General features: G+C 38.3%; 7 protein-coding genes across 7 annotated transcripts in view; 3 read left to right on the top strand and 4 right to left on the bottom strand.

Annotated features, from left to right (window-relative positions):
- The window catches only part of LOC134802662 (uncharacterized), a 58,651-nt gene extending 40,469 nt beyond the window's left edge, over positions 1-18,182 (top strand). The window contains exons 3-6 of the mRNA XM_063775298.1: positions 11,901-12,201; positions 15,805-15,875; positions 15,975-16,137; positions 17,860-18,182. Of these exons, the coding sequence (XP_063631368.1) occupies positions 11,901-12,201; positions 15,805-15,875; positions 15,975-16,137; positions 17,860-18,120 (796 nt within the window). The 3' untranslated portion in view covers positions 18,121-18,182. The remainder of the gene's footprint in view (positions 1-11,900; positions 12,202-15,804; positions 15,876-15,974; positions 16,138-17,859) is intronic.
- LOC134802911 (chorion class CA protein ERA.1-like) lies at positions 5,536-6,358 on the bottom strand. The gene is made up of 2 exons (XM_063775633.1): positions 6,267-6,358; positions 5,536-5,848 (listed from the first exon to the last, which is right to left on the bottom strand). Exons 1-2 carry the CDS (start codon positions 6,315-6,317, stop codon positions 5,543-5,545), a joined length of 357 nt encoding a protein of 118 aa, XP_063631703.1. The 5' UTR covers positions 6,318-6,358; the 3' UTR covers positions 5,536-5,542.
- LOC134802910 (chorion class CB protein M5H4-like) lies at positions 6,623-7,438 on the top strand. The gene is made up of 2 exons (XM_063775632.1): positions 6,623-6,721; positions 7,050-7,438. The coding sequence occupies exons 1-2, from the start codon at positions 6,674-6,676 to the stop codon at positions 7,392-7,394; spliced, it is 393 nt and encodes a 130-aa protein (XP_063631702.1). The 5' UTR covers positions 6,623-6,673; the 3' UTR covers positions 7,395-7,438.
- Positions 7,596-8,727, bottom strand: LOC134802912 (chorion class high-cysteine HCA protein 12-like). Its single transcript, XM_063775634.1, has 2 exons — positions 8,645-8,727; positions 7,596-7,869 (listed from the first exon to the last, which is right to left on the bottom strand). The coding sequence occupies exons 1-2, from the start codon at positions 8,693-8,695 to the stop codon at positions 7,609-7,611; spliced, it is 312 nt and encodes a 103-aa protein (XP_063631704.1). The 5' UTR covers positions 8,696-8,727; the 3' UTR covers positions 7,596-7,608.
- LOC134802830 (chorion class high-cysteine HCB protein 12-like) lies at positions 15,760-16,693 on the bottom strand. The gene is made up of 2 exons (XM_063775559.1): positions 16,547-16,693; positions 15,760-16,139 (listed from the first exon to the last, which is right to left on the bottom strand). The coding sequence occupies exons 1-2, from the start codon at positions 16,592-16,594 to the stop codon at positions 15,792-15,794; spliced, it is 396 nt and encodes a 131-aa protein (XP_063631629.1). The 5' UTR covers positions 16,595-16,693; the 3' UTR covers positions 15,760-15,791.
- Positions 18,183-18,540: 358 nt separating the features above from the next.
- On the bottom strand, positions 18,541-19,282 carry LOC134802829 (chorion class CB protein M5H4-like). The gene is made up of 2 exons (XM_063775557.1): positions 19,214-19,282; positions 18,541-18,938 (listed from the first exon to the last, which is right to left on the bottom strand). The coding sequence occupies exons 1-2, from the start codon at positions 19,259-19,261 to the stop codon at positions 18,585-18,587; spliced, it is 402 nt and encodes a 133-aa protein (XP_063631627.1). The 5' UTR covers positions 19,262-19,282; the 3' UTR covers positions 18,541-18,584.
- Positions 19,283-19,610: 328 nt separating this feature from the next.
- LOC134802661 (chorion class CA protein ERA.1-like) lies at positions 19,611-20,125 on the top strand. Its single transcript, XM_063775297.1, has 2 exons — positions 19,611-19,688; positions 19,817-20,125. Exons 1-2 carry the CDS (start codon positions 19,638-19,640, stop codon positions 20,123-20,125), a joined length of 360 nt encoding a protein of 119 aa, XP_063631367.1. The 5' UTR covers positions 19,611-19,637.
- The last annotated feature ends 939 nt before the right edge of the window (positions 20,126-21,064 follow it).

The raw sequence follows: 21,064 nt of genomic DNA, 5'->3' as shown, positions 1-21,064 counted from the left end.
ATCGCTCGAATATGCAAGAAAGATAGACAGATAACGAAATATCGATTTTAAGTTTTTGCGGTAGGGCCTCAGGTTTGTACACAACGGACGTCGCTTCATGACATGACTATTTTGTTTTGAACACTATTGGTGAAGTTGGCCGAGACCGGTCCCTAAGTGAAATCTTCTAAGTAAGGCCGATGTGGCTAATTCCGTCATAGGGGCTATTCCGTCCACGAGCGTATACTCGTATTTCTTTGATTTTCAATCGAAAAAAAGTCATTTGCTTTTGATTGCTGAAACTAAAAGCATCGCTGCTTTGTCGATGACATTATCAATGTTGTTCGTTGTTCGAGAAAATCGCTAGGGGACGGAATAGTCCCTATGACGGAATTAGCCACATTGTACTTATTCAATTTTACTATAGAGCGAACTTTATGGTATCATGTAACCATATAACACTGTCACTAGTTCGGAACTTTAACTACTGCTGTATGGACTGTATGGTTACACAATTACATGAAGATCGCTTTATAGGAAATTGAATCGGAAAATTGACCTTTTGGTCTTGATCCATATAATTTTAAACTGGCTTTCGTTTTATTTCTGGAATTAAACCAATTGGCTTTAAGTGAAAGACTTTTATTATAAGTCTACAATGTTTAATTTTGTCCCCCCTGAGTTAATCTAGTAGTGATTCAATGGTAAAATGAATAATAAATGAACCTCAGAATTGAACCCAAAAACATGACTTTTTTTTTAGATAAAACACAGACCGGTACTATACATAGGTATATACGATTGTGTACAATGAGTGTTTCCGCGATCGAGTTTTTCACTACATGACAGCACCCTGGCGAGAGGTCTAGCTGTCATAATCCACCAATCATGTTTAACCATGTGTTTTTTATTGGTGGATTTTGTCAGCAGCTGTCAAAAAGACCCCTCGTCACGGTGGTGCCATCTAGTGAAAATCTCGATCCCGGAAACCCTCATTGTTCAGCTGAGATACACACTCATCACAACGCGCGCTCTCATGTGGGCGCTTCACATTGAAAGACATTCGAGCTCCCTTGGCGTGAGCAAGCTCTAATACTGGGCGCCTGGGGCGCCATTTCTGTGGCCCTACTGAACAAGTCTCGGGCAGCGCGGGTGTAAAAGGGTCTAAGTTCCACGTAACATGCCCTTTTAAGCCTAAGCTGCGCGAGACTTGTACCCTTTTTAGGGTTCCGTACCCAAAGGGTAAAACGGGACCCTATTACTAAGACTTCGCTGTCCGTCCGTCCGTCCGTCCGTCCGTCTGTCTGTCACCAGGCTGTATCTCACGAACCGTGATAGCTAGACAGTTGAAATTTTCACAGATGATGTATTTCTGTTGCCGCTATAACAACAAATACTAAAAACAGAATAAAATAAAGATTTAAATGGGGCTCCCATACAACAAACGTGATTTTTGACCAAAGTTAAGCAACGTCGGGAGTGGTCAGTACTTGGATGGGTGATTTTTTTGCATTATGGTACGGAACCCTGCGTGCGCGAGTCCGACTCGCACTTGCCCGGTTTTTTTATTAGGTCTACAGATTTATACAAGAAGGTTAAGTGAAAACCGACCACAAGAGCGTGCAAAGCGCGCATAGACGGAAGGGAAGCTTGCCGTCCTAAATAATTATGTACCGTAAAATGGGGTGAGTAGGCGTAAAACTGACATTCAAACCTCGATAACATTTTATTTTTATTTACATATGCAAAGTGAATGGTGTATACAGGATGATTGGAAATTCGCCGTATTCCTTGAAAGGGGTTATTCTATGGGCAGGGACCGGAACCGGTTACCTTAACCGGGGTTTTTCATAGGGTTATTTTAAAAGTGGTTATAAAAACCCCTACCATAACGGTAACCGTCTGATAAGGTAACACTTTGATTCGGTAACCGTATCAGATCGAGTTAACCTCGGTTACCGGTAACCGAAATAAAAACCCAGTCGATTCAGTTACCTCATAATAAGGTTTTGAACCAGTTCAAACGATTGTAATCTTTACGCACACTTAAATTGAACTTATTATTGAATAACCGTGGTTGGCATGGGCGGTCTATTAAGTCTCCAGCACAAACATGTTTTTTTGTCGGTAACTTCGCTTATTGTCAATTCAAACAATATTGTACTTTGAGTCCTTAAGCTAAAATTGAAAACATTATTGAGCGATTACAGTATTACTTTGGAGCGACAGCCGCAGCGCGGCCATTCCTTTGTTTATCTTTATACCTGTGTGTTCTTATTGTTTTTGTTCATTTCGGAGCAATTCTAGTTTGGAATTTTTAGAAAAGGGCTTGCTGCAAGTAAACACCATCCTATCCTAGCAATATCTGCTATTATTTAGTTATATTTTTAATGCTACTTAGATATTATTTTTCTATTTTCGGGTTCGAACTTGGTATGTACATACAGAGTAAAGACTGATTTAAGGAAATATTTTAACCTAACTAGTAATTTTACTGGTAGGTATAGTTTATCTTTAGATAGAGTGATTAAAAAAATCACTTTGTGATAAAGATACATGCGTTAGCGGATTGTGGTAGTGTGGTAGATATTTAACCATTGTTGACAAATGACATAATAGGTAGTTATTATGGGCTTATTTTATAATAAGCAACTACTTTTAAACGTTTTCAGATGCGGTGAGTTGTGTCAGCTAAAAGTCGTAATTTACCTTGTTTTGCTTAATGCAGCGAGCAGAATATATATATATTATCTATAGCAGTGATAACCTTATTTTAATACTTCAAATCTTTCATTAATACCAGAATTCATTATATTTATTGAGTATCTGTAACATTGGTACCTAGGTGAAATAATTTTGATTAAATTAAATAGATACATACTTAGTAAGCAGTGTTGGGCATTCAAGAATAAAATCATTATTTGAATAAGAATTCCGAAGAATAAAATCATGTTGATTTTATTTCCGTCAAAATTATTCCAATAATTTTGATCGGAAATAATAAACGTATGTGAACAAATTTAATAAGAATAATCTCATTCTTAATCAAGTAAATGTAATCATGATTTTATATTCTTAATAATATTCCTGGATTAAAATGCAGTCTGGGTGCCGTATAGATAGAAGTAAATAATAATAGTTTCTTGTCTAATTTATACCTAATTTTATTACTTTAATTTACTGCCGCATAGTCTTTGTGTTGGTCGATACCCGTATTGCTTTTAATGTGATAACTAAATCATCAGGTACAATTCAGCTGATCTGACCGGATGGTGGATAGCGAAACACTTCAATGGCTCACTGTGCCTAATTTAATGTAAAAAATAAAATACCGGCCAAGTGCGAGTAGGACTAGCGCAGGAAGGGTTCTGTACCATTGCGCAAAAAACAGCAAAGAAAACACGTTTGTTGTATGGGAGCCCAACTTATATATTTATAATATTCTGTTTTTAGTATTTGTTGTAATAGCGGCAACAGCAATACATAATCTGTGAAAATGTCAACTGCCTAGCTATCACGGTTCATGAGATACAGCCTAGTGACAGACAGACGGACAGCCGAGTCTTAGTAATAGGATCCCGTTTTTACCCTTTGGCTACGGAACCCTAAAAAAGGTGTTTTTAAAGGTATGATAAGGAATAGCTCGATATGGTGTATTCCTATTTCTCTCCGCCGGGCACAGATGGGAATAGGCATTAGTATGTAGTTTCAGTGTCCGAGTTACTACCGAGACTCATTGTGTTTTTAAAAGTTCAGCTGATATTTAAAATTTGCATTAATTATTAGACGGAAATCAATAGGTATTAATATCGTTTCACACACCGCCTACCGCACGTGTCTCAAATCAAATGCTGTCAAAAAATTCACCACGCCACGATTAAATCTTATTGTTATTGCCAATGAGTAATAAATGACGGTCTCAAGTGGAAACACGCCAAATAATACAATACAATAATTCATGCTGCGATCTGCGACTTTCTGCAAATCTAGTGATAAGCGTAGGACTCTTTTCTTACCTGCTGTAATTTGCTATCTCATTCACTTTCCGTATGTGTGAAAGAGATAGCATACGTAAGACCTCAAGGCTGATAAGAATAATAAACAAAATACATACTTAATTGGCAAAGGAATATACATTGAACCATCATAATTATAATTTCGCAGTTTACTTTTTATGTAGCTTCATTATCAAATTATCATCACCGTTTCGAAAGCTCCTAAAAAAAATGTACCTACCTATCTATCACAATCACAACTTTTACGCTAAAAAAAATTCAAATCAATCCGACCATTGAAAAGAGGAGTGAAATTTATTTTACAAATTATATACATTGTACTACAAAAGTTAACTTAATTCAGAATAACATTCTAATTGAATATAATGCAGAAAGTCGCAGGTCGCAGTATGAATAACTGAAACCACATACTAAACAATGCATGAAATGAATGAAATGAACGAAATAAACACAATAAATACAATTAACAAAATAATCAAAATAAATAAATAATATTAATCAAATAAATAACATTAATAAAATGAATATTATTAATAAAATAAATTACATTAATAAAATGAATATCATTGATAAAATAAATAACATTTATAAAATAAATATTATTAATAAAATAAATAACATTAATGAAATAAATGAATTATAGTAAATAAATAAACAAAAAAGTAAAAAAAAACAAAATTAAGAAAGTTAACAATTAATAAAACAACTATTTTTTTTAGTATTCTACTGACGGCACATCACTAAATACGGATGTTGCAAACGTATAAGCAACCGATAATAAAGGTTACCATAACCGAATAAAAACCTGTTAAAAACCCCTAACAAAAACCCTATCGCGATGGGGTTTTGAATTAACTCGGTTAAAGGTTAAGGTTACCGTTTCAATAAGCTTACCATTACAATCAGGTAACAGTATGATAGGGTTACCGAATGATACGGTAACCGAATCGATTGGGTTACCGAATGGATAGGATTAACCGTAAAGAGGGGTTTTCCGGTCCTTGTCTATGGGTCATTTGCAATGATTTCAGAATGCTTTTTTTAATTTCAAATTTGTGTAGTTTTTTCACAATTACCAGTTTTTAGTCGAAAGGCGGGTTTTTTAAACAAAAAACTAAAAACTCAAATAATTTGAAAACCAATGAGTTTTGACCCCTGGTTGACTGGACTTAAATCATTGCAAATAACCCATAGAATAACCCCTTTCAAGGAATACGGTGAATTTCCAATCACCCCGTATAATAATATTAGCTGGAAGAGATCCCTTATAGGGATAAGTTCGCATTTGTACTTCCATTACTGTAATTTATTTTTGTAAACCTGTGTACTTATATATTTCATTTTAATGACTGTAGATCACTTAGATGACACTATCCTTTCAGCTCAGTCTCTAGAAATGTTCCATACTGTATGTATAATAGATAGGGCTGATAAGGGATCCTCGAGTTCCTGAAACCTATATAGCTAGATTGATATAGTTAATACAATAAATTAAACGGCTCGTGCATAAAAAAAACTAAACTATATTTATCACAGTAGAATTTAAATTAAGCATTGCACCCGCATCCACACTGTCCAGAAATGGACACGGAGCCGGACGCCGTCACGGTGCCGTTGAAGTCGACGGAGCCGAGCACGGGCACGGAGCCGACGACGACGGTCTGGCCGCTCGCGTCGATGTCGCCGGACACGCCGACCTGCCCGGTGCCCACGCCGCCGTACGACGCGCACGGCGGCGTGGGCACGGGGGGCGGTGCGGGCGCGCTTGGACTCGCGCTGTTGAGACCGCCGAGTCCGCTCAATCCGGACCCGTAGGGAAGTTGAGGGTATCCGCAGGACTGACTTAGCACGGACTGTAAAAATGAGCAAATGTAAGTATTTTTTTTCACATTATTGAATTAAATAAATATTAGCAAGATCTATTTTAACCCTTTACCTAAAATTATTACCTTTACTTATAATCAACGCAAATTCGGAATCTTGGATTTTTACTGTAGGCTACGAATATTATCATGAAACCCACTAAGAAATTCATACCAAAAGTAGAGACACATGGCGATAAAAGTTGGTATTACTTGGTATATATAGGTACCTCTACCTACAAGTTTGGGAACAAGTTAATTTTAAAGTGAGAGTTTTAAAACGCTGTAATAGCCCTTCCTTAGAAAACAAGAAAATTGATCTCGATGTTTTGTTTTTGTTTTTTTTTGTTTTGTTTGTTCTCAGGGGATTAAAATTAAGAAATAAGTTTTAAGCGAATAAGTAAATTACCTGAATCAAGCAAGCCTGTACGAAGAGAGCAAAAACTGTAAGTGGTGACATTTTCGTATGTATGTGAGTTGTTCCTGAACTATAATAATTAGATAACAACCTGGCACTACTTATATACTAATCAAAGCGATAAGTATTACAAATAGGTCAGTGTTGAAAAATATTGGCAAAGCACGTTCGTAATAAGCGTTGCTAAAAGAGTTATTATCTTAATAGATAACGTTTAATGCCTCAGTTAAAACATTGAAACTTTTTCATCGATAATGTTAGTACCTAATAGGCAATGAAATTTCCGTATCGTTTTATTTTTATCAATATATACGACATACTTAAAAGTATAAAAGTGCCTTGTTATCCGTTTTGTTATACATTTAATTTATTGTCCCGTATTTGGAACAAAGTCCAATATGGCCTTCAAATTCGTAATTTTCTGCACATCAGCCTTTTTAGTCCAGGTTAGTTGATTAACATGCATTCTTGTGTTATTATTTGCGAATTGGACATTTTAGAATTGAAAACTGCAAGTAGACACTTAATTCGATTTCAATAAACTGATTTTACTGTTATACAATAAACAATGGCATGGGTAGGTGTAGTTAATAATGTGAAATAAGACACTATTAGATAGTTTAATCCCCTAAGATGCCTAAGAGGTAGAAACGTAGGTCAGTATAACTATTTCTTATAGACAAAGTCAGAGGAAAGTGCTAATGGTAAATAAAATAACATCTTAACGCACCCAGACCCAGAGAACAATAATTAAATCAAATTGTTTAATTACAGACCATTATCGCCCAATCACCTAACTGCGGCTGCCGCTCTATCACAATATCTGACAACGGTGGTCCTCTTACGATTACCAGCATCGGCCCCATCGCGCCGTCCGGCATCGCCGTCGCCACGGACCTGGGCCTGTCCGGCGACCTAGACCTGTCCGGCGCGGTGCCGTACCTGAGCGCGGTGGCGTTCGAGGGCCAGTTCAATACCAGCGGCACAGCGCCGGTGTCGTACGGGTGCGGGGACTGCGTCGCCATCACGCAGGAGGTCGGGAACCCGAATGGCGTAAACGCTGGCGCCTCGTCTGGCTATAGCACTGGTACAATTAACACCTGTGGCAGACGTTCCTAAGACAAAATCCCAGTTTTATTTAGTAATAAATTATTAGCATTATATTTATGAGAGTTTTTGTTATTTGTCACGTTAAATTTAAGAAAACCTTAGGTTTTTAATCACCTGAAAATATATTACAACATAAGAAACGAAACTCAGTTTAGTTTAGTCACAAAGCGTATATTTTATTGTTGAAGTGTAGTGAGATTCATCATCATCATGGTAAAACTGTTTAGTTGCATCCGCATCCGCACTGTCCGCAAATAGAGACGGAGCCGCATGCGGGCGCGCAGCCGTCGAAGCAGACGGAGCCGAGCACGGGCACGGCGCCGGTGACGCAGGTGGTGCCGCACGCGTCGATGGTGCCGGCCGCGCCCACCTGTCCGCAGCCCTGCCCGCCGTACGAGCCGCAGCTGCTGCCGGAGCTGGACCCGTAGCCGATGCTGGAACCGTAGCTGCTGCTGGAGCCGCAGCAGCGCTGGCTCATCACTGACTGTTGATTAAAAAAAACTGTTAGTCGAGGTAAGACCTATAGATAAATCGAATCGTAAAAGCTGGATCGGATCTGGACTTACAATATTTTCATAGAAATTCCGCGTCCAATTTTGAGAATCACATTCTAGAGCGAAAGTATTTAGTTTAATGGGTGTCTTCAATGTAACCATCAATCGTCACTCGCGATTATGAGTGACTAGCGACAGGGTTACATAAAACCTTAACAAATTATACACCTAAACCTTCCTCAAGAATAACTCTATTCATAGGTGAAAACCGCATGATAATCCGTTCAGTAGTTTTTGAGTTCATCGCGAACATACATACACACAAACAGACAGACGCGGCGGGTGACATCGTTTTATAAAGTGTCAGGGATTCAGTAGCAATATTTAAATGGCAGATAAGTAAAATGGCTTATCCCGCCTATGAACAGTCATTAGTTTACACCTTTTATTATTTATAATTATATGGAAATATAATATTTAGTTTATATAAATATGATTTAATAACATTTAATAGGTACCATTTTTACACAGTTGATTGCGAAATAAAGTTTTTTTTTAACTTGCTCAAGGAGGGTTAAAAAGAAGCGATTGGCGTATATGAGAAAAAAACCTTGTTGAAAAAAAGAACCAAAACACGGGTAGCATAGCTGAACGTGCAGCTTGTGGTGGTCCTTTTTTCTCAAATTTCACGAGTCATTGTTTTGACATAAAACAATTGCAAACGAAGTAGTTGTACATATAAAAAAATAAAGGAGTTGTACTCACTTGGATCAGGCAAATCTGGACGCAGAGGACCAACACGGTGTAAGGAGACATGGTTGATGGTGTTTATTCGAAGGTCGAAAAAAACTATGTTCGATACTCTTGAAGACCAGCTTTTATAATAAACCAATTAAAAACGATGATTAAAAGAACAATAGCATTTCAAAAGACGAAACACGTGGCTGATTTATGTTACAAGTAAACTATAGGTAGACTAATCTAAAAACGCTTGGGCATGATTTGAGAAACGTGCCCTATTAAAATTATGTATGTTATCTTAAGTTAATTTCGAAAGACTTGCAAGAACTATAAAAAGTCCTACAATTCTTACTGAAAATTATACTTTAGTAAGACACTTACTACAGCAACCATTAAAATGGCATTCAAAGCTATCCTTCTCTGCGCTTCTCTTCTGCTGGTCCAGGTAAATAATTGGTTATTTTTTTCCTTGACTTTTCTTAATATCTGTTTTAATGCTAAATAACCAGACATAGAAGTTATTGTGGCAAAATAAAGTGATTGACAAAATGAAATATCGATATGTCTGTTATCGATGTTACCTTAATTAATTACACTTAGATATTTATTACATTTTATAAGAAGATAAGCTACCGCGAAATACACAACACGTTCGATATCTAATTCTCTTTTGATATATTGGCAGTTTTCTATTCTTTTAGCACTGTATACTATAGTTTACGTTTGAATTTTTAAGTACTGAAGAAAGTAATGTACTTAATAAAGAAATTATGTACCGCTTTGTGATTGAATTGCATTACCTATTGAAATTTCTCGGTATCTTACCTGCAGCAAGTAGAAGTTACATATTTTAAATATTAATCTACCTATGACTTATCGGTCAGAGTTGGGCAAAAATTAACTGGAATAAGAATAAGAATAAAAACAGAAATTTTATTCTTATTCAAATCGATTTGAATTAGAATAATTCTTGCACTAGTTATTTTAGAATAAAATTAAGGTGAATAATTCATGTGACTTTTATTTTAAATGCGGAATAAAAAACAGAATAATTATTCTAGAAGTGAGGCTATTCTAACTAAGGTTTTATTCAATTAAAATGTTATTTAGAATTAAGTTAATTTTTGTAGTACAATTGGTTATATTTTGTAAGTTGATTTTCACCCTTCTATATAACTCGGATTGATTTGATATTTGTTACTTTAGTTTAGGTATAGTACACATTGAGGAGTTCCGCTATACACTATCTAGTTCTATCATCCGATCAGGGTGCTTAGCCAACATGCCAAACGTTGTCCTCCGTAGAGTTGCGCATAGTCTCTCTCTATCACTCTTACATATTAGTGCGATAGAGAGACAGATAGCGTTTCGTTGTCGTAGCACTCGTGCCGCAAACGATTGGGTGCCTATATAAGATGCCAATTTTTGTTTTTAATTTAATAACCAAATCATTAGGTACAATTTAGCTGTTTTTAGCGCTTTCTGTCTCTATCACTCTTACATATTAGTGCGATAGAGAGACAGAGATAGCGTTTCGTTGTGGTAACGCAAACGATTGGCATGACGCACCCAAGGTGCCTAGCCAAGATTTCAATTTTTGTTCTTAATTTAATAACCATCAAATCTTTGTGTACAATTTAGCTGTTCAGGGGGCCTAGCCAATATGCCAATCGCTTGCGCTCCGACAACGAAGCGCTTTCTGTCTCTATCACTCTTACATATTAGTGCGATAGAGAGACAGAAATAGCGTTTTGTTGTCGTGGCGCAAACGTTTGGCATGTTGGCTACGCTTCCAAGGTGCCTAGCCATGATGCCAATTTTTGTTTTTAATTTAATAACCAAATCATTAGGTAAATTTAGCTGTTCTGGGGGCCTAGCCAACATGCCAATCGCTTGCGCTCCAACAACGAAGCGCTTTCTGTCTCTATCACTCTTACATATTAGTGCTATAGAGAGACAGAGAGAGCGCTTCGTTGTCGGAGCGCAAACGATTGGCATAATGTCTGGGCCCCTAGAACAGCTAAATTGTACCCAAAGATTTGGTTATTAAATTAAAAACAAAAATTGTCATCTTGGCTAGGCAACTTGGGTGCATAGCCAACATGCCAATCGTTTGCGGTACGACAACGAAACGCTATCTCTGTCTCTCTATCACACTAATATGTAAGAGTGATAGAGACAGAGAGCGCTTCGTTGTTAGAGCGCAAGCGATTGGCATGTTGGTTAGCCCCCAGAACAGCTAAATTTATCTAATGATTTAGTTATTAAAATAAAAACAAAAATTGGCAACTTGGTTAGGCACATTGGGAGCGTAGCCAACATGCCAATCGTTTGCGCTACGACAACGAAACGCTATCTCTGTCTCTCTATCGCACTAATATGTAAGAGTGATAGAGACAAAGCGCTTCGTTGTCGGAGCGGAAACGATTGGTATCTTGGCTAGGCCCCTAGACCAGCTAAATTGAACCTAATGATTTGGTTAGTAAATTAAAAATAATACGGTTACTGAAACTATGCGTTATGAGACTGTCAATTTGTAAGATTTTATTCCATAAAATAGGTATAAATTAGACAAGAGACTAACTACTATTACATCTGCCTAACTATACGTAATTAGTACCTATACACCCGGACTACATTTTTATTCGTGGAATATTATTTCCATTAAAAATCATGATTATATTTATTTGATTAAGAATAAGTTATTCTCATTCAATTTTTTCTCATATAAATTATTCCCGACCAAAATTATTTGAATATTTTTGACGGGAATAAAATCGAGATGATTTTATTCCTACGAATTCTTATTCAAATAATGATTTTATTCTTGAATGCCCAACACTGTTATCGGTAACAGATTTATCGATCTTTCGTTTTCTCAAACACTCGTTTTTGCCACAAAAACTTTTATGTCTGTAATCTAAACTGCTATAAATTCTTCTTTACATTTTTTCATGGGGTTTGTCTTTAGCAATACTAAACTTCTCTTATCAAAATTGTAATTGTAAGATACGTTCGTACTTTAAACGTCCGCATTTCTAAGCAACTGGATGGTACATCTCGGTTACCACGTACTTGTTAAACCAGCAACGTCGGTTTTGTCTGATATAGACTGATAGCTTGATAGTAATCATTTAACTTAGTCTACAGATATACAATGACAGGGGGTGTCATACGCACGTACCTACTCTTTAAAAATATTTTCCGTCCTAAAGATTGTTGTTATTATGTCTCAGACCATCTCTGGCCAGAAATGCGGCTGCTCATGTGGCAGCTCTAGGAGCTATAGCAGCTCCATCAGCGGCAACTCCATCTCCATCTCCAGCAGCGGCGGCGACCTCCCCATCACCAGCGTCGGCCCCATCTCCCCCTCCGGCATCGCCGTCTCCTCCGACCTCGGCCTGAGCGGAACCTTGGACGTTAACGGGCAACTGCCGTTCCTGAGCGCCGTGGAGTTCTCGGGCAAGTACGACACCAGCGGCTCGGCGTGCGTGGACTACAGCTGCGGCAGCTGCGGGAACGTGGCCATCACCAGCGTGCAGGGCGGCTCCGGCTCCGGTTGCGGCTGCGGCTGCGGACGTTAAGGACCTTCAATAACTTCTGGAAACATTTAGTTCATTTGCTTATTGACTTTAGTTGTACGAACGACTTAATTTATGGAAAGCTGATCAAATAAACGAAATTATCCAAAATTGTTTACATTATTTTTGGCTGTATTAAATATTAAAATTGTAAACTGTAGTTACTTTAAGTAAGTTTCTGTAAAAGTTTTCATTTTATTAACACATAAATATTGCCAAATTGTACTGAATACCCACAAAGAGTTGTCCTCGTCAAAACGAATCAGTCGAGCCCAACCTTGATGGGCCTACTATTAGCAGCCACCGAAAAGTTCCTATTCATCTTCTAGCAACATCAGATCAGCTTGGTGATACCAGAATTCAAACTTTACGTAATTGTGTCACTAAGTAGAATAAAACCAATTTGAAATTAAACACTACACTATGAATTTTATACACATTTACATGTGAGGGTAAACAGTAAACACATTGCGTGGGGCGTTCAGTTTAATGTTGCTTTTAAGTTTGAAACGAACGGTATTATCACAGGTCATTAGAGATGCATCGGATATTCGCTTACTCTCCGGGATCCGGCTTTTCAGGCCATTATTAAAATATCCGGCCGTATACCGGATAGTAACATTGCTTGATTTCGGAGTAAACAATTTGGATTTAAGAAACAGTCATGGTCATTATCTTACTCATTTATTATTTTAAAACAATTTAGACATTCAACTGATATTTACACGCGCACTCATTTCGAACCTAGACATGAGTCTGCGCGAGCGTTCACTAGGAAACAGGTCAAACCTGCACAATGCGCACCTGAAAACCGAAATGAAGGTATATGTAGTTCCACCGGCCTAATATTCGGCGGCCGGATACCGAATATTCGGCCGATGGTCAGGTGATACTGATCATTTCCTTGATAAAACAAGTAGTGGTGGATTGAATATTATAATTGGACTGCGTTATGGAATAACGAACTAAGTAGTTCGTTATAACGAACTAAGTAGTTCGTTATTCCATAACGCAGTCCAATTACGGCAACAGAAGAGCTGATTCGGGATTCGAACCCGGGACCCTCGGCTTCATAGGCAAAGTCACTTGTTAAGTTTAAGTAAAATAAAAAAATATTGGGAACCAGTGTGAACATAATCTTTTTGTCAAAGTCCTATAGAACCATAGAGAAATATAGTAAGACAAGAGTGCTCACTCCATACATCACTTTTGGTACCAAAAAGACTATTATATTCATAGTCGACATCTAGCATCGAGTAGCGGAATTATCAGTACTTTAAGTAGCAGTAGCAGCAAAACTGATGTATGGAGTGAGCAATCTATGTATTTTTTTCTCTATGATAGAACGTAGAACTTGCAATGAAGCATCGGACAGACTGACATTTTTCCACTATTTCTATATTTTTTGTATATGGCAGTATTATGCAGCGTTAAGGTTTGCAATCCGGATCCGAAATGTATGAAATTATCCGGATCTGGATCCCATACATTTCGGATCCGTCGTGCAAACCCTATGCAGCGTTAATTCTAATCGGGTACTAGTATTTCAAAACGTTTTAAAAAGTACTTACTTGCCGTATTACAACTTAATTAACCAAATCAATAATAATAAAAAAACACGGATGTTTTTGTTGTTCGTTCATCAAGAGAATTTTTTTTGATAAAAGTGCAGGCATCATTGTAATAATCATTGCTCTGATGGTAGTTACTGGATCCTACGATACCCCGCTAAGTTTGTTAGAAATAATGATGTCAATGACTGGTAAAATCTTACCACCTAAGCTATGAAGTTATTGTAAAACAAAAAAATATATAGAAATAATAGGTTTTACTTTTAAATTTATTACATAAGTTGACATTATCAGCAGTAAGTGTATTTCTAATAAAAAAACCGGCCTAGTGCGAGTCGGACTCGCGTTCCAAGGGTTCCGTACATTAAGTCCGAGTCACGCTTGACTGCACATTTCTAATAGGTTTTGCTGACATCTATAGGTAAAGAACTATTTTGTGTATTTTTTTTCTAATTTTTGACCCAGTATTTTTGGAGATAAAGGGGAGGAATGGTAATTTTTTTTGGCTATTTTCTTAAATCCTTATTTTTGGAACTTATAACCTACTTATTTAAAAATTATAAAAAAAAAATCTCAAAATGAGCTCTTTCATTTGACATATAACACGATATAGTTTGGAAAACATTATTTTTTAAATTTTCTCATTTACCCCCCAAAAGTGGCCCCCGTGATAAAATTCATTTATTTACGTTACATGTTCATCTTTGGGTCACTAAATTGAATATGTGTACCAAATTTCAACTTAATTAGTTCAGTAGTTTCCGAGAAAATAGGCTGTGACAGACGGACAGAAGCACGAGTGATCCTATAAGGGTTCCGTTTTTTCCTTTTGAGGTACGGAACCCTAAAAATTTAATTATATGTAAAAAAAAAACATGGAAAACAGTCTAAAATACTGGACGTCTTTTCATTACGCGGCGTATTTTTTTGTTTACGCCGAACCTGGCAACGTCCGATATACTTGACATACATCATGTTTTTTCGAAACTATTCGATTTAAACGGTACAACACAGTATTTTGAGATGTTTTTTCACTTATTGATTTAAGGGTTAATATCGTTCCAAAACCGTTATATTATTTCGTTCATTAAAAAACTGGTTAATTGATGGAACGCGAACTAAAAAATTTGGTTCTCTGTCTGGCCCGGTTTTAACCGGCCTAAATTATGGCCCTGGTTGATGTTCCAAACTAGTGACTTTACTGTTTTAGCGGGTGGGGTAATTTAAGGGGCCCACTGATTAACAGTCCGCCGGACGGTATCGGCCTGTCAGTTAGAACAAAATTTTGACAGTTCCGAACAACTAACAGGCTGATACCGTCCGGCGGACTGTTAATCAGTGGGCCCCTTTAGTTTCCTTACCCGAGAACCCGGGTACGTCCTTAAACTACGTCCAATTTCCAATCAAAAGAAAAGTAGAGCAGCAGTAGAATCTGGACTCTAGATCCTGGAGTAACCCAACTGGGGAATTACCTACACCTTAACGAAGCATATGTAGAATATGGCACAGCTACTTACTCTGTATTTCAGTTTTATTGAGATTACTGTGCATGCAAGTGAATAATTAAAAAATAATTAGTATTGTCCTTTTCATCCTGAAACAAAGGAAATCCTAGTTCTGGCATTTGTAAACCACTTTTTCTAATAACAATTCTGTCTTTAAGAGCAACCACTGTACAATACTTTTAACAATAAATTATTTGTATTTGACAAATTAACGTAATTGAAAAGAGTATAACCTAATAAATAAAGAAATTCAAGTCAAATATTCACATTTCGCATTGTTGTAATGTGTAATGTGATCTACATATATATGTGTAATGTACCTACATTTTAACATGCTTTTTTTAAACGTATTTCAAGTGTAGTTTTTAAACGTAGGTATGTACCTAATAGACAAAAACAATGTTTTACTGAGCAATTGCGTTTATTCGATCAGGTTTCCATAAATTAAGTCGTTCGTACCACTAGAAGTCAATTAGCAAATGAACTAAATGTTTCCAGAAGTTATTGAAGGTCCTTAACGTCCGCAGCCGCAGCCGCAGCCGGAGCCGGAGCCGCCCTGCACGCTGGTGATGGCCACGTTCCCGCAGCTGCCGCAGCTGTAGTCCACGCACGCCGAGCCGCTGGTGTCGTACTTGCCCGAGAACTCCACGGCGCTCAGGAACGGCAGTTCCCCGTTAACGTCCAAGGTTCCGCTCAGGCCGAGGTCGGAGGAGACGGCGATGCCGGAGGGGGAGATGGGGCCGACGCTGGTGATGAGGAGGTCGCCGCCGCTGCTGGAGATGGAGATGGAGTTACCGCTGCTGGAGCTGCTGGAGCTTTTAGAGCTGCCATATGAGCAGCCGCATTTCTGGCCAGAGATGGTCTGAAACGCAATAATATTTTATTGTTTTTTAGGACTGTAACGAGGAACTGTAAATGTTTATAGGCTGTGGTAACTCTTTCCTCTTTGTGGCTCCCTACTTTTCAGCCATCAGTCAGTAGCAGGGGAATCAAAGTTGATTGTTTCACAATACTTATAGACACTTAAAGAATTTGGTTCAGGTTGCAATTAAATTTTATGTAATTTTTCTTACCGACTAGATATAAAAGAGCACATCAACTATAAATTTAATTTAACCAATAAAATGACAATTATTTGCGAGTATACGGCCGTTGTCGAAAGAGAGATTTAATATTTTTGCAAACTCATGGAAAAGCATAGGTAAACACAACAAGTACATAACAATATATTTAACATCAAGGAATCAAAAGGAAAAATCAATAATTTACCTGGACCAGCAGAAGAGAAGCGCAGAGAAGGATAGCTTTGAATGCCATTTTAATGGTTGCTGTAGTAAGTGTCTTACTAAAGTATGATTTTCAGTAAGAATCGTAGGACTTTTTATAGTTCTTGCGAGTCTTTCGAAATTAACTTAAAATATCATACATTAACTTTAATAGGCACGTTTGTCCACGTATGCTCAAGTGTTCTTATGTTAGACTTGACTTACTTGATAACATAAATCGGCCACGTGTTTCGTCTTTTGAAATGCTATTGTTCTTCTTATCATTGTTTTTAATTGGTTTATTATAAAAACTGACTTTCAAGGGTATCGAACATAGTTTTTTCGACCTTCGAATAAACAACGTCAACCATGTCTCCTTACACCGTGTTGGTCCTCTGCATCCAAATCTGCCTGATCCAGGTAAGTTCAACTACTTAACTATCTTTTTCTGTCTTAGAAGATTAAACTAACTATTTTCTGTAACCCAGGTAGGGTTTGCAATCCGGATCCGAAATGTATGAAATTATCCGGATCTGGATCCGGATCCGTGGATCTTCCCATACATTTTGGATCCATCGTGCAAACTGTAAACCCAGGTGAAAGGTCCTTATTTTGTGGAAGTTTATTTTTTTAAGGAGGCTTTATTAAATTTGTAGCTCCATCTTGGATTTCACGAGCCTATAAATCCCGGTCTTGCGTGGGGATACAGATCCAACATGTAGCGGCCCTTTGGAGAGCTTTAATTTCATGTTAAACTTTAAATTATTGTTACAACTTGTGTGATTTTCAAAATAATTTGTTTGTAAAATGATGGCGGTCCGCATAATTTGAAATAAAAACTCGGGATCGAAATGATTCCTCCACAAAGGATACAGTCCCTCTGTGTTTCTACTTTTATATTTTGAACATGTAAAGCCTCCATAATCGCTTACCGCAGCTTTTTAACCAGCCGGCCTAGCCAAGGTTACAATCGCTATCGCTTCGACAACGAAAAGCTTTATGTCTCTCTGTCACTCTTCCATATTAGTGCGACAGTGACAGTTGCGTTTCGATCGCTACGGAGCGTTAGCGATTGGCATCTTGGCTACGCGGCCTGGTCATGGTTTATGGTACCTTTTGTTCACATTCACATTAATTTAGTAAGAAAATCACATTCATCGCAAGTAATTGTATATCGCCGAGTCCCATAAAACTGTAAATACTTGCGCTGTGAAATAGATAAGTAGCTTAAACATATTCCGCGCCAGCTCTTACGAATCAACTTGTACATATTTTATATTTTATTGCCTTGACTGACAGTTTCTTTTCCATTATCAGTCAGTGATGAGCCAGCGCTGCTGCGGCTCCAGCAGCAGCTACGGTTCCAGCATCGGCTACGGGTCCAGCTCCGGCAGCAGCTGCGGCTCGTACGGCGGGCAGGGCTGCGGACAGGTGGGCGCGGCCGGCACCATCGACGCGTGCGGCACCACCTGCGTCACCGGCGCCGTGCCCGTGCTCGGCGACGTCTGCTTCGGCGGCTGCGCGCCCGCATGCGGCTCCGTCTCTATTTGCGGACAGTGCGGATGCGGATGCAACTAAATAGTTCTACCGTGATGAACCACACTGCACTTCAATAATACAATAAACGTTTTATGACTAAACTGTGTTTTGTTTCTTACATTGTAATAATATTATTTGTTCAGAACGCATCTTATGTGACGTCATGGACGGCCGATTGCGTCCGAAATTCGAAGATCGGCAACGATCGGATGCGTATATTAACGTCCGCAGACAGCAGCCAACGGCAATCTTCCAAAATACGTTGAACGACAAACTCTTACTTGTATTAATTTAATTTAATTTTACAAATATATCTTGTACACAAGTTAAAATAATAAGTCTTCATTGAAGATCCACTTAGGCATCCCTGCACCACTAGAAAGGAGCCTAGGCCTCAACATTATTTTCAGGTCTAGAATAGGGTTTGGAAAATGTATGTTACAAGAAGAAAAACTAAAATATAATTCTAAATATTTATTATTAAATTAAACTGGGATTTTATCTTAAGAACGTCTGCCACAGGTGTTAATTGTACCAGTGCTATAGCCAGACGAGACGCCTGCGTTTACGCCACTCGGGTTGCCGACCTCTTGCGTGATGGCGACGCAGTCCCCGCACCCGTACGACACCGGCGCGGTGCCGTTGGTGTTGAACTGGCCCTCGAACGCGACAGCGCTCAGGTATGGCAGCGCGCCGGACAGGTCCAGGTCCCCAGCGAGGCCTAAGTCCGTGGCGACGGCGATGCCGGACGGCGCGATGGGGCCGATGCTAGTAATCGCCAGAGGGCCACCGTTGTCGGATATCGTGATAGAGCGGCATTCGCAGTTAGGCGTGTAGATACTTTGTCCGGCTACAGACTGTAAAAAAGCGTTTTGTTAGATTTTAACTATCAGTTGCATAAAATCGGCAAACAAAATAGGAAAAAGCGTGTAAAATGTTTGATAAACAATACCTACTTAAGTTAATTCGCATAAAATATCGTAAAATAAGCAAGTTTATATTATAAACACGTTTTATTATGTCTAACTCAAATAAACCTTACATAGATATTTGAGTAATGGCACGTACCTACGAACTAACAATAAATGTTATTTATATAATCAGATGTATAGGTACTTAACTATCTAATTACCTGAATGAAATATACTGCGGCGCAGAATGTGATGTATTTTGATGCCATTGTAAATTACTTCTTTGGTTGACAACAATCAATTAATTATTGTATGATTTACCTGGCTACCTTTTATATGAAGGTAGAGCCTATTGAATAATCATGATAAATTTCGTTAAAATTGATAAACGACATTAATCGATAGCAATACAAGCAAAATTGATATGTGGTAACTTAATTCGTTTTGATTGTCCTAATAATAAATGATAACGATGTTTTTCGCAATGTGATATGAGTTTAATGAGTTATTATGCATTTTCAACTAATATTTTCAACACGCACAGATTTTTGTAATATTTATCGCCATGTCAAGTATAAAAGCTATGGTTGGTTGATATCAAATCATTCTAGTGTTAAACAAGAACATTATTAAATAGGTACTAACATGTCTCCCTTCGTAGTCTTCGCCCTTTGCCTGCAGGCTTGCTTGATTCAGGTAATTGATAAATATATACCTACTCGTACCTATTCAGGTTGTTAATATGCTTACCGCAATATTTAAATATTAATTTGGTCGGAAAATCTTAGTGGAAAGCTTATTTTATATCTTTCTGTTATTTGCAGTCCGTGATGAGTCAGTCCTGCGGATTCCCACAACTTCCCTACGGGTCCGGATTGAGCGGACTCGGCGGTCTCAACAGCGCGAGTCAAAGCGCGCCCGCGCCGCCGCCTCCCGTGCCCACGCCTCCGTGCGCGTCGTACGGCGGCGTGGGCACCGGGCAGGTCGGCGTGTCCGGCGACATCGACGCGAGCGGCCAGACCGTCGTCGTCGGCTCCGTGCCCGTGCTTGGCTCCGTCGACTTCAGCGGCACAGTGCCGGCGTCCGGCTCCGTCTCCATATCAGGACAGTGCGGATGCGGATGCAATGCGTAGTACCACTAGTACCTAGTTACTTATAATGATAAATATAATTTAAGATTTTTTTTAATGATGCCTTTTATTTAACAAGTGATTTGCTCGTTATATTTTGCCACATTGCTGTCGTTTAATACGTTCAAACCGTCACTCATTTTATCAAATAGGTATACTGCCCGTTTACTTAAGTTTTTTGCCCGTTTCCCGTTGCTGAAATACTGCAGCAGTAATGCTGCATCAGCAATTGCTTCTGCAATCACAATCAGAACGGCAACACAATAAAAAAATAATAGTGTTTAACCTACTTTGTTACTAGTAAAGTATAGTGCGACATAGAATAGTAGAAACTAAATAAAATGGGACTAAAAAAATTCCATACCATGGGGCCGATTTTTGAATTCCGACCGCTCGATTTCGTGTATTTCGTTCAATAATATCTCCAGTACCCGGCATTTAAATTCTAGTAATAGAATTGAAAACGAGTGGTCAATACCACTCGATTCCCAATTACTATCGCTCGTATTTCAAAAATTAGCATTTCACTGTTTTCCGCCGATTTTCGAGTGACGAAATCGAGCGCACGAATTTCAAAAATCGGCCCCCATGTTGCCATGTTTGGCGCTCCTATTAATTTTCTACAATTTCTTGTCGTGCTACATAGGGGCTATTCATAAATTACGTCATTTCAAATTAGGGGGGGGGGGTCTGGACATCGGATGACGGTAGCATGAAGTAGGAGGAAATGGGGTCATTTGAAGCATGATTTTTGGATGTTTATAGGGGGGGGGGGGTCAAAAATCGCCAAAAATCGATGACGTAATTTATGGACAGCCCCATATACGTAAGGTCTGAAATTTTACCTCTCCGGAATTATTTAGCTAGGTCACGATTACCTAGTACGTAAGTAAGTAAGTAAATATTATTTTCAGTAAATATGGTGCTACTAAAGTAGCACCA

This window comes from Cydia splendana, chromosome 25 (assembly GCF_910591565.1).
Source record: "Cydia splendana chromosome 25, ilCydSple1.2, whole genome shotgun sequence".
Classification (NCBI taxonomy): Eukaryota; Metazoa; Arthropoda; class Insecta; order Lepidoptera; family Tortricidae; genus Cydia; species Cydia splendana.
This window is presented reverse-complemented; position numbering and strand designations above follow the sequence as displayed.